The sequence below is a fragment of the Chaetodon auriga genome, chromosome 15, assembly GCF_051107435.1.
Source record: "Chaetodon auriga isolate fChaAug3 chromosome 15, fChaAug3.hap1, whole genome shotgun sequence".
Lineage (NCBI taxonomy): Eukaryota > Metazoa > Chordata > Actinopteri > Chaetodontiformes > Chaetodontidae > Chaetodon > Chaetodon auriga.
The window spans coordinates 448,970-462,500 of NC_135088.1; the positions used below are offsets into that span (position 1 = coordinate 448,970).

Sequence of the window (13,531 nt, forward strand, 5' to 3'; positions counted from 1 at the left end):
ACACACACACACACACACACACACACACACACACACACACACACGGAGATCCTGCTTTTGCGGAAGCCAGAGGAGCCGAGGCGGCGCTAAATTAAATTAGCATACTAACTAGATAGCTCTGCGCCGATGTGGATGGACGGGTGAACGGAGCTTCCTGAAGAAATACACATCCTCTAAAATCAAGACACCGCTGATTCCGGGCTCATTTTGTTGGGATCTTGCTGCCGTCCGCCTGCCGAGGAGATGGGGGACAAGGCGGGCACCAGGTAGGACGGCTAAGCTACAGCGGCTAACAGCTAGTTAGCATCCGTTCTCACGCACTTTGCTAACGTTAGCCGTGCTGCTGCTGGCCCGAGCCGTGTAGTTTTTCCCAGCCTGTGCAGCAGAGATTTTCCTGCTTTATAAGAGAAACCGAGACAAATATCACTGAGCGTTGCCCTGGTTTGTGTTTGAACCTCCAACACGATGACCTCGTTCGTAGGAGGCGAAGTTAGCCCAGCAGGGTGGGGTTAGCTAACCGCGATACGTCTCCTGTGGACAAGACGGTGCTCCAGCCTCCGATCAGAAATATGTCAAATCTCGATATCTCGCTAATGTACGTATGTAATAAAAATGCAAACAACTGACAAATCATTCACGGCAACTGTTTAATGCAGTGCACATGTAACACATGCTGCAGCACTTGTTTGAAGATTAAATGCATTTTAGGGTTGTAGAAAGGAATTCCCACGGTGGTTTTCCAACAAAATACGGCCGTAGTGGGCGGAATCGACCAATAGAAATGTAATAGATAAATGCCGGAGTTTATTAAATTAAAGGGCTGCTTGGTGGATGTTACCAACGCCGATTTTTACGAAAGACTTAAATGATGCGCAACACGCGGAGTTGTGTTTTATTCTGTTGACTACAGAAGGAATGAATACAATTAAATTATTTTCGAATGGAGTTTGGTTCGGTCGCGCATACTGAGCGGCTATCTGGGTTAGCCTGCTACTAATAGAAGCTAATTTCAGGTATGAGGGTACCGCAGTCTTATGCTAATTAGTTTTAAATGTGTTATGGCGAGTTTGAAGACTTCTCCTTTAAATGTAGCTCTTGCTAACTCGTGTGAATGAACGCGGTTTGCTTTAGAGACTGTTTAATAGCCCAAGTGAGCAGGTAAACAGTGGAAACGCCTCTAGCCCGGTTTGTTATTGACAGCTGAATGTGCTATTTGGACACGCTTGAATATATTACAGCTGATTTGGAGCCTTCTTCAAGCCTGATGGTGCTACTCTTTATTTTCTGCATGCTCCCTGTTAATTGTGTTAGCTCAGCTATGTTTTAGAGCTCTTGCTTTCAGACCTCAGATTTGAAATTAATCTACAACACAGAAAAACAAACACTGCTGAAGCAGACCTTGTTTATATGGCTTTTTATATTTATTGAGCTGAGAAGGTGCTTTTTCACCGACACTTTCTACAGTGCCGTGCAGATGTGTTTGCTCTGTGCTCTTGCACATGGGATTTTACTGAAATGATGACTGTGAGCTTTAAGTGCTGACTCCCAGCTCTAATCCGAGGGTGTTTACATCCTGCATTTTTGTTGTGTAGACAAAGGATTTGTCATTTTACAGCTCATGGATCTTATAGAACCAAGATCTTCTTTTCAAGGAGCTAAACGGCCCTTCATCCCGTTGTTGTCTGCGTTTCCACCGTAGTCTAAAGACCCATTAAGATTAGGCAAGTTTGTCTTCTGGAATATGAAAAACGACACAACAGCGATGTGATGTATGCCCGTCTGTCATTTGCTTTCTTCTGTAACTCCCTGTGGAATATCAAAGCACAGTGAACCAAAAAACAAACTGGTTTTGCGACTGCAAATTTTAAAGCATGGGCCTGAAATACAATGCCGCTCGTGCTCGACTAATCAGAAATGTTCCCCCCCAGTATTCCTGTACTTTATGAAAGGAGTACCCCCCAAGCAGGGACAATGTTTTCCCCAAAACTTAATTTAGACCCTTTTTAGGGCTGGGCGATATGGCCTAAAAATAAAATCTCCGGTTTTTTCACAAAAAACTCGATTTACGATTTTTTTCTGATTTTTTTCCTACTTTTTAAAGAAGACAGTAAGTACAAACGACAGAGTCAAGCACGTGTAAGAGATTTTTATAAGCTGTCTTCTCCACAGTGCTCAGCAGAGCACGTCTTTATCTATATGACACCACTGCCTCTGTTATGTCTTTGTGCCTTTTAGATGATTGGTCATAAGGCGCTGAAGCAGAGCACCTCTGCATGGCGGGCTGCTGCTTGTGCGGCGGTGCTGCGGTAGCAGATGCCGTTGGATGTTGGCGAATACGCTGCGCTCCGAAGGATGAGCGCGGCTAAGGTGGTTAAACAGTTTGTGGTATTAACCGGTCTTGGTGGGGGCGACGGTTTTGCATACTTTACAGACCACATTGGTCTGACTACGGTCCGACTTACAAAATCCAAAAAACTGCCACACTGGCGAGCTGACGTTCCCTGTTTTATCGACAGTTTCTTCGCTCGCTGCAGCGCTCACTTTCTATTTCACATCTCACTCCTCGCGAAGAATCAAACACGAGATGGCACAACTGAACGTATACTGTTACATGGCTACGGAAGCTCATGGGGGGCAAAAGGCGCGTCGTAGCAAGAGGAGAAAAAACTCCAATTTTTCATTTTTTAAATTGTCCACGGCAAAAAATTCGAATTAATCGAAAAAATGGATATATCGCCCAGGCCTAACCCTTTTCCCTGCAGTGGACATTTCACTCAGTCCCACCAAAGGTTCCTTGTCTCTGGGGAAGGTGTCTCAGTGAAATGCTGCTTTTCATGCACATGTTGCATCTTTAGCTGCTTTTCATGAAACCCTGAACATCTTTCCTCCTCTTTAAAGAAGTGAAATGTATGATCAGGCCTCTTCATCTGTAACAGTGGCGTGCATTTAATCCCAGCTCTGCCCACTTCTGTGTTAACTTTCCTGCCACCCTCTCCGCACTCAACCCCCAGTCACTTCCTGTTAGGAAACAGGTGGGAAACTGGGAGGGGAGGAAACGAGCAGGAGGAAAGACAAACATTAACAGTGACGACTGTTAAAGAAACGGCTGATATCGCTCCTCGGCATATAGACGCATTATCGTACAGGAAGTGGGTGGTTTCACACTCAGCTGTGGGTTATAAGCGTGTTGACCTGCTGCTGTCAGGCAGAATTTAGAGGGTTACTGCTTTGACACTTTGGTGATTCTCTGTTACCCTGACCGAACGAACTCAGAACGCACCAGGTCTCACTCTTAAAACGCCAACAATCAGCAGCTGAGAGTTTTACTTGTTGTATGATGTCATCACAAAAGGCTTAGCTCATCACTTACTTCATCGCTTCAACAGACAAAGAGGAAATTGGGAAAAAATGACAGGGACTCTGGAACGAATTAAACTGCATTTCATGAGGCCCTAGATTTGGTTGACTCTGGACGCCGTCGTGGCGTCGGTGCTGTACAGTATTTGCTCAGCGAGACACGAGGCGAATTGTGGTGAATTACGCAGATGGATGATTATTTTCATTATCATTATAATCTGTTGATTATTTTCTTCATTCGTTAATTTGTCTTTGGCCTACAAAACACCAGGCAAAGTGGTGTGGTGATTACAATCAGAGGGAGCTGGAATTTGGCGCATATTGTGTGATTTCCAATGTATTAGCATGATTATGGACTTTGCATTTAGATATGGGTCAAATCTTATGAGAACGAGAGACTCGATGATTAAAGTGCAGTTGGCCTTTGCTTCATGCCGTAGCCACATACAGTACGGTTGTGTGTTGTTCTGTATGCAGTGCATGCAGAGTTTTAAATGTCATCTGTGGTATTTATGTCTGAGGTTTGTATTTATTGTGTTCAGCTGTTTTCGATGAGCATTTTAAGGTTGAAGTGAGGGGAAGCACACACACCACCTGCCCCAGCTGTGTACCAGACTCTTAGGTTAACTTACATGTAAATGTTTTTTTCCCACTGCTGGAGACCATTACACTGACGTAGTCATGTTTGTGATAACAGTCGTACTGTCTGTCTGAAAAGCCTTTTCTGTACAGTGGAAGTACGAAGAACCTCACAGCAAAGCCTCACAAGGTTCTTACAGGTTCTGTTTATATAGAAGAACAATGTTATAAGTTGGAATGTGGTTCCTACTAGGACTGGGCGGTATGACGGTTAATACCGTGCCGGGTAGAAAGGTGTCGACGGTACAGTTTCCACCGTGGGTGCTGTTACGCTGCTACACAGCGAGCCATTGGCCGTTGAAGGCATTGCACGATGTTTAGCTGCTTCTTACTCTTTTCTGCTGTAAATTACTTTCCATGCTTTCATTGACATTCCGATACGACCAAATACATGTAGTATTGATGTGAGCCCCAAAACAGGGATTGTTACGGACGAGTCCTTGTCCTGCGTTTACTAGCCGGGCGCCACCCCTCACCCAAACCAAACAGTATCTCCAGCAAGAACATGTATGACGCAAACGGGTAACGTGTAAAACTCTGGAGTTCAAGCTACAGAACTATGTAGAATCACAGCTTAACGTTCGATGAAGTTTTCAGTTTCCTCTTTAAAATATTCCTTCCTCAGTGTCTGTAGGTAGTTTGTTCCAGAGTTTTGGGGTGTAATTGACAAAAGCTGCATCGCTGCTTTTCTCTCTGCTGTTGCTGGAGACCTCCAGTAGAGCAGCAGCAGATGTCCGCAGTGTGTGCTGGAAACATACATTATGCTGTCAATGATGCCACGAATGGCACAGTGACAACATGTATAATGACAGCAGTCATGGACCAAGGCAGCTCCCCTGTGGAACCCCACAACAGATGTCCTGTTTCTCAGACACGTGATCTCCAAGACTGACGGAAAACATTCTCCCTTTGTATGTACAGTCAGAACCACCAAGCAACTTTTCAATACAACTCTTCAAGATGTCATAGTCACCTGTATCAAATGCTGCACTTTGGTCAAAGAGGACACGGATGGAGACCTTTTTTTTCATCTGAAGTTTTTAGTCAGAGCAGTTTCAGTGCTGGGGTTTGTTCTACAGCTGACTGAAATTCCTCCAGGAAGTTAGTTTCTGTAAGAAATGAGTTAATTAGCACTGAAGCTGTCTTTTCCAGTATCTTACTGATGAATGGGCGGTCGGGTGTTGACCTGTAATCGCTGAGTGTGTTGGAAACAGGCAGTTGAACTATTGCAGAGCAGCTTCGTGCTTCATTGCTGATCTACGCTGTTTTCTTTAATGTGCAGACCAGCAGGTTTATAATGTAACAGAGGGTCATAACCAATAACCAATACCTTCACCTTTGTTCTCTTCTTCACGTGAGCAGTTCAGTTGGTGTTGTTGAAACCAGTCTTCTGTTGCAATGCCCTGTGGACTTGCACTTATGTTTATTTGTGTCATTATGTCTGCATGTCTTTAAACGCGAGCGAGCTAAATGTCATCAGGACGAACAGGAAGGAAGGGCAGAACGACCAAAATAAGACCCATGTTATGAGGCAATGGAATTCTCTGGTCTGCGTTGCTGTGTTTATGGATAAAGTTCCCATTTTTCCACTTTTGTTGCATTTAAATTGAAGAGAAGGAACATGGGGCGTGTTAGCTGACGGTGTGTTTTAACGGTTTGACAGTTCATGATAGCACTTTAAGGCACCCCTAAAATAGAAAGATGAGTGACAAGTGTTTGTGGGCAGCGACTCGGCAAACTGAAGTGTGATGATGAGCGCTGCGGTGTGCAGAGGAAGTGTAGTGAGGAAGCAGTCCAGTGAACATGAGGAAGTTTTCAGGCTGGTGAAATGAAGCCAGCGTCACAGAGTCTTGTGTTCCTCTGAGTCACAGCGTTCACTCTGCTGGCTCTTTGGCTAATGAATAACTGTTTTTAGGGTCACACCTGAATCAGCGTGAAGAACTGTCCTGCTGAAATGAAATGTGTCCGAGCAACTCGTTGAGCTCTGACCCAGAGGAAAGACAGCGTCCTCAGTTCAGAGGACACTTCCTGTCCTGTGATCTGCTGGGTGTATACAGGCAGTGTGCACCTTTTCCATCCATCTTTCTATCTTTACATGAGACAGGACAGAAGATATAAGCTTCTCTGATCTAATTGTAGCTGGTTGGTGGTGACGGGCAAACTAGCATTCAGTGCTCAGGGGAGACTTTTCGCCCATTAATCGATATCAGGCTGCAACCTGATCGCTTATAACTCACTACCTGTTCAGGTGCTTCACAGTGGCTGCAGTAACATGCAGGTGCTCCTCACACACACACAAGAAGGATCTACATCCCACAACTCCCAGTGAAGCACGTCAGACCCACACATCTTAAAAACGAGGTCTGTTCTGTAAGACGTGACGATCGTAGCGTAAACTGTGTTTTAATGTTTTTTTTCTAAAATCATGACGCATTCCTACCAGTCAGCGTCAGTCTTTAAAAGCTGCCAACAAAAATCCAAGTATTTGTTTTCTCCAACCTCTGAAATATTTTTGCCATCATTGGACAATAAATGTCACCGTTTCACTGAAACCCAAACTATGCGTATCGTCTGAAGAACAAAGGGCTGGACGAACCAGTAAAGACTTCTTTAGAGGAAAACGGCGTATTACCACCAACATCACCGTACACAGATAGTACAGATGATCCCATTTAAACTCCGCATCACTTCCTGTTCAGGTGATGCCGTCTGCTCTCACAGGGGGACGGGAGTGTCCTCAACCCCCGTCCCTGCAGACCGTCCTGCTGCAGGTGGATCAGCCGCCGCTCGCCGGTGCGACATGTTCATCCGGCTGGAAAGTTTTGGAAGCGGCCAGCCGAGCGTTAAAGCGTGTTTACGTGCAGCCGGCTGTTTTCTCACCGAGCTTATTCCCACGGCAGCCGGTTCAACGTCACATCACACTCACGCAGGGGACAGTGGATGTGAGGAAGGCAGATTGTCTGCAGAGGTAAACATCTGACGCTCACGCCGGCAGTGAGATTGAAAACACAACGTCACGTTCGGCCTGCTGTGTGTGGAGAGCTCTCCCAGGTTCAGGTCCCGACTCGTCTTGGCTCAGGTCTGATGAAGTCTAGTCTCTTTTCCAGTTTACGCTGCATTGCATTTTACATTAACATCTTAATTAGGAGTTACTTTTTTGATGATTTTCTCTGTTTTGTATCACTCCAAGCTGAAAATCTTTGGGTTTTGTTCTGTTGGTTGAACAGAAGGAGACATTTGAAGACATCAGTGGGCTTTAGGAAGCTTCAAAGGAACTTTTTCAGATTCATTTATTCATCAGAAAAATAACTGGCAGATGAATTGATAATGGCACTTATCCATAATTGCAGCTCTAGCCTTGAAATGTTGTGTTGCCCATTTCCAGGATTGGCTTATGTCCACTGTCTGACTGATCCATAGGTGTTTCTTTAACATAAATACATAACTTAGACTTCTTTGTCAGTTATTAAGGGGCAGTGATGGAGACATGGACTGAGTATAAATGTCTACCTGTCAGTGTCTTCTGGACTAACTCTGTAATGGAGACCTGGTTTCATATCTTTAAACTTTCTCTGCTGACGTGACGACATGTTACCTTCAGAGTTTTTTAATAATCACTTTCTGTGTCTGACTTTACTTATGACATTTGAATCCTGTTGGTGGATCGTTTCTGAACAAACTGGAACAAAAATGAAGTCGAAGTGCAAAAGGGAGACAGAAGTGTTAGTTTGTGTGTAACCAGTCAGTGACGGTGAACTGTCAGCTCTTTCAGTTCCATGACTTTTGGTCAGGGTCAAATGCAGTTTGGGAGTCTTTCAGTCTGAACTTGATGCTGGTCGACCGGCGTGATGACCAGGGTTCTAAATTAACTTTTTTGATCACCAGCCAATGTGGCTGGTGACCTTCTAAAGTTACCAGCCAATCAGAATTTCCACTAGCCAAATTTTTTCCCGGTGAAAATAAGAGATTATGAGTGCCACTGAATGCATTTGATCATTTTATTTACATTGTTGGCATGAAAAATGCACAGAAAGTACAACACATGAAACAAAATATACACAGAAAGTGCAAACATTTAATTTATACAAACAAAAAATGCTGTCAGATTTATTATTTTCTAAAAGACATTTTTCCAGTAAGTATTTAGTATCATTACATTCCTAATAAAATGTATTTTTCCTTTCAACTTAAAGTGTTTCTACTTTCCTTCTTTAATAAGAAATATATATAAGTAACAGCCATGACTTAAACACTTGCATTGGTAATAAACTGAATTATGTATGTACAACTAGAAAACACAAACAGTGCAGCAGTCAGTACTGCAGACTCCTTCGGCTCTCCTGATGACTTCGGGCACTCTCATGGTCCTTTACTGCCTCCACTTTAAAATTATTAGTCCCCACCACAAAATTATTCGTCTTGTTTTTTTCTTTCGTGTACATGCGGCAGTCCTTACAAAACATGACGGCATTTTCGTGATCAAACACAAGCCATTCACGACCTGTCAGCCATTTAGCGTTAAACTTTCTTTTCTTCGTTTCGCACGCTTTGTCGACATTCTCATCCCCTGCCTCCTTCCTCTTCTCGCCCCCAGACGTCTGTCCCAACCACGCATTTAGTTTAACTTTACTTTGTACTTTTAGCTAGCTCAGTCTCCTTTTTTACAGTTTATACGCCGCCGTTCATTCTTCTCCTTCTTCTTTGTGTTTGCGTTTCCGTGGTTTCTCGCGCCGGTTGCACTACAGACTGTAGTGTGCCTGCGCACAGCCAATGGGCGTCTTGTACGTCATCACGTAGCATTACGACAGTGTTCATGGGAAATGTAGGACGGACTGTCAGGGGGACAAATGACCAAGAACTGTAGAGCGGCTCTGACTGACATGATTGCCTAATGCATTACCGGCCAAATTGGCCAGTAAGTTTTTATTTACACCCGCCAATATGAATTTTAACCCGCATTTGGCGGGTTGGCGGGTGTTAATTTAGAACCCTGGTGATGACCCTAACGATGGATGTTTGAACGGTCAGGCTGGGTCACAAGAGTCAATAACAACCAGTAAGACTGCAGAATGGGAGCTGTGGCAGCAAAAAGACAAAATGAAATGACTGCCTGTACTCTGTGTCTCTTAAACACAAACACAGAGACGTGTGATGTGCTGCCAAGTATTTGGAAGTGTTTCACTTCACTGCAGCAGCAGCAGCAGCTTGTGTGTCATTTCCAGCAGCAGATCCTCAAAACACTGCTGTCGAAGTCATTGTCCTGATGTACTGAGCTCAGATTACCGACATCGGATCGAGAAAACACGGGAAATGTTCAGCAGAACATTTTCAAACAGTGGATCTGCAGCAGATGGATCTTTGAAGGCTTCTGCCTGAAGCCGACCGTCGCCTCAGCTGGAAACGGTGTCAGAGAGTCTGAGGAGGAAGAGGCTGAGCTCCCCTCAGCTCAGTCATCAAGTTTCGGACTAAACTAACAAATCATTTTACTTTAGTTAACGTCGTCAAACGTCTTTGGTTCGGCCCACAGTTGAAAGCTGTTGCAGGTTAATTTTCTGTGAATCCACTAATTGTTAATCGAGCTTTCAGGAGGACAGTTCCACGTTAACCTTCTCCACTCAGACATGGCCGTAAACGGTCACATTAAGACAAACCGATGATCACTTTTGGCTAAAGTAAGTGACAGTTTAGACAGTTAGTTGATTGTTTGACCGTCAGAAAATATTTGGTAACAGTTTTAATAACTGATTAATGAAGTCTTTGTCCCGTTTTATGTCACAGTGATCTGAATGGCTTTGAGCTGGGACTGTTAGTGGGACTAAATAAGACATGTGAAGACGTCACCAGACTCCGTCGAGCTGTCACGGACATTTCTTATTGTTGTCTTCTGTTTCACAAACTAACCGGCCAAGAAAATGATCTAAATTCATCAACTGTGAAAATGAAGCGAAACCAAAGCTGGAGTTTGGCTGAGAGCTAAACGTCGTCCTGCAGCTCATTACAGTGTTTTTGTGCTGAAACTGAAAACACCACAGTGATAAACAAGCCCGAAGTGCCAAAACTGGAGCCACAAGAACTTGTAAATCAGTTTTAATTTGAGCTTTGAAGTGATCTAAATATACGGCGTCTGTGACAGGAAGCAGCCATCAGCTGGAGCTGCTGCTCTCTTCTCAACACTTCACTGGCAGCTGAAGCTCAAGGCGGCAGCTCAGTTCAGACGCCAGCGTCTCCAGCTCTTCTTCATCAGCGTCGCTTCGTTCCAGCAGAGCTCAGATGTTTGAGTTTCTGCTGAACGCCTCGGCTGATTTTTTTTAACCGCCTCATCTTCCGACCGGAGATGTTAAGAGGAGAAAGGCTGCGTTTGTTACTTCCTGTTTGTGTGTGATGTGGTTGTTGGAGTATGTGACCATTTCACACAGAGCTGTGAACCCCGATGGTTCCGACCTGTTTGCGCTTCGATGAAGCTGATCAGGGCTGTAAGATCGCGACTGAAGCAATGATCCAGATGATTTTGATCAACGCCGTGTGATTGAAGTGATTTGTGTTTTAGGATGTGCTTCTAACCTGCTGACACACACGTTGTTATCAGGTGTCAAACACGTCTCTGCGGTCGAGTACGGTGTTTGCTGCGAGCACAGATGAATCATTTATGATCGATGTTATTTAACGGGAGCGCGAGTCGCTCTCTCTGAGGCCGAGTCGGGCTGTGAACTCTGCGGCCTCGTTACCACACCGCCGCATCTTATTCGCTCATTTCAGCTCGACCTACATTTCACTTTCTATCAATGACGTTGACGTAGTGCGAGTTTGAGCATCACGGTAAAACCTGAGAAATGTAATCTGTTCTTCTTCTGTCTCTCCCACTGGAGACTACCTGCTGTTTATCTCCACCAACCAGTCAACTCATATTCACACAACACGAGTGAATGGAAACAAGCAGCAATTTGCATTTTCTTTGGCAGTTGGCGCCACATTTGGATCGGCAGGAGGGTTTTGGTTTGTGTGTATCTGCAGGCTTTATGCGTCTGGTGATTGGCTGATTGTGTGTTTCCATTAACACACAGCGGTCACCAGTAACAGACTGGCTGACTTCGGTGTAGTACAGATGTTACTGAGGGGGCAGTCAAGTAAAGATGAAACCTAACGTGATCTGATCAGGGTAGAATCAAGAGCTGGAAAGCTTGAACAGACAGTTTACTCACATTCATCAACATCAAGGTGTTCAGAGCTTTGGTGGTGGAGTCTGAGTCAGAGCTGCGAGGACACAGCTCAGCGTTCGACCGCACACAAACAGGCTTCGGCCAAATAAAACGGCCTAAACACTTTCCACCTGCCCCCATTAAAGCTCTGTGGTGACATCCCATAATAACCCAGGTCATAGAGACTGAGTTTGTCTGTCAAACCACTTCCCTCCTCAGTTTCCTGCTGTGTTGAAATAAACAGTGTCCTTGTTTGAAACACGAGACGTTTCCTCTGATTATTTTGTCAAAATATCGTCGCACACAGAAAGTTCAGCAACGCTTTTATTGATGTTTTCTCCTGTCAAACATCTTCACAGAGTTTTTCTCCTCATTGTGTGTTGATTGATCAAAACAAAATTAACTAACATGAGTGTCTTTTCTTTTTCTTCCTCTGTCTTCCCTCCCTCTTCTTCCTCTTTCCTAACTTCAGAGTTTTCAAGAAGTCGAGCCCCAACTGTAAGGTGAGTCACACGTCTGTTTACTCTGCAGCAGCCGGCGGGCGGCCGGGCGTAAAAGTACAACGTCAGTTGTACATTTGAAGTACAAGTATTGACTGAAGTAAATTTACATTTGTGAGAATACTTCTGTCAGTTCTGAATGACGATACACATAATCTGAGATCAGATGGTAATAAACTCGCAGGTTAACCAATCAGACTTCCTTTTATTGAATTTGCTGAGTCATGATCTGTTGTGATTGGTCACGCCTGAATTTCCAGTCACAGAAGTTTTTCACATAAAAAAAAAAAAAAAAAAACAGGAGGAAAGAAATGAATCAACACTGACGCTGTGGTCGGTCTTTGCAGGTCACAGTTTACCTGGGAAAGAGAGACTTTGTAGATCACCTGGACCACGTGGATCCAGTAGGTGAGTCAGCACATCTGCAGGTTTGGGTGTTAATGTTTGATCAGGATCTGTTCTGCACACGCTGCAGCTGTCGCACAGGTTAACCTGAGTGGACGTCGTAGGAAATGATTTAGGAATGAATGGACATGTGACTTAGAGACGCGTCAAAGAGGCTTCAGCAGGCAGAGATGTGTCTGCAGGGTTTGGGGCTGCTGGATCAGGTTTTTGTACCCCAGCAGAAACAGCTGAACTTTGTCTTCCTTCCCCCCTGCTGACAGATGGAGTGATCCTCGTCGACCCCGAGTACCTGAAGGACAGGAAAGGTAGGACAGCTTCCTCCTCAACTCTCAGCATCAACGTCTTTTTAAAAAGAGGCTCACCGTGAGCTCTAGGATGGGGTCCGAGAGCCAGATCCTCTCTGGATCCAGATCCACCCAGATCCACTCTGGATCCAGATCCAGGTTGTCAAAATAAGTCTCAGATCATCTCTTTAACCTGCGACACACTGACACTGAGGCTGGTGAATCACCTGAACATAAAGTCCAACTGAAGTCACATCGAATGCCTTTGTTTGCAGTCAAAGATGATGTTTTTATTATGAAAAGGAGGGAAAATAGCAGAAAGCCGTCGGTGTTCATGTCTGTGAGCTGCAGCAGAGCAGCAGCCGGCGCTCAGCGCAGAGGAACCAGCAGCTGGTTTGCTTCATATTTGCTGAATGTTGGAGTGGAATGAATGTTGTTTCCACAGCGTCGTTCATACAGCTGGAGCTCAGCAGGGTGAGGAATGAGTGAGGACGTGTTAGAGAGGTTCTGTGCTGAGGGGCATGAAACAGCACGCTTCCTTTAAGTGAACTCGCTGTAAAGATCCAGTCAAGCCGTGGTCGTGGTCTGACCCGCAGGGCTTCCTCACCTGAACATCAGCTTCCTGCTCTTCTTCACCTTTTTCTTTCCAGTCATAGTTTTATAACTTTGCTTTGTCATGTTCGTGAGGAAACAGTCTGATTTCAGCATCTTAGTTTGATATTTTAAATCACTTAATCAACCAAGATCACATGGCAATTAAAAGAAAGGCGCCGACGTACAGTTAAACAAACACACTCATCTTCTGAGACATAAACTAGTCTTATCCATAATAATTCATGAGCCCTCATCTCGTATGATGTACAGTCAGTTTAGAGGCTGCTGACTGCCAACATGCATTAATTCCACGTTCTCTCCCGTGATGCTGTTCTACTTAGTAAAGCTAATCAGCGTTCAGTGCCGCACACCTGGACTCATCTGTTCTCCACAGCGTTCGATATTTGTCAGGGTTTGATGAGAATCGGCTCCGTGCGAGGCGAGTTCATGAGTACAGCACCTTGTTAAAAACACAGAGGCAACACACGGCGCAAAGAGCCCAATACATGACAGTGAGATCCGAAGAAAACAGGTAACAAACCAAAAATAAGCCTAA

The 13,531-nt window shown here is 44.7% G+C and overlaps 1 protein-coding gene across 2 annotated transcripts in view; it reads left to right on the forward strand.

The window, feature by feature from the left end:
• Positions 1-40: 40 nt before the first annotated feature.
• Positions 41-13,531, forward strand: part of arrb2a (arrestin, beta 2a) — a 27,656-nt gene continuing 14,165 nt past the window's right edge. The window contains exons 1-4 of one of the 2 annotated variants that reach the window (XM_076749826.1): positions 41-266; positions 11,665-11,695; positions 12,040-12,100; positions 12,358-12,402. In XM_076749826.1, coding sequence (XP_076605941.1) covers positions 244-266; positions 11,665-11,695; positions 12,040-12,100; positions 12,358-12,402 — 160 coding nt within the window. In that variant the 5' untranslated portion in view covers positions 41-243. The remainder of the gene's footprint in view (positions 267-11,664; positions 11,696-12,039; positions 12,101-12,357; positions 12,403-13,531) is intronic. The other variant, XM_076749828.1, reaches the window with a different exon arrangement.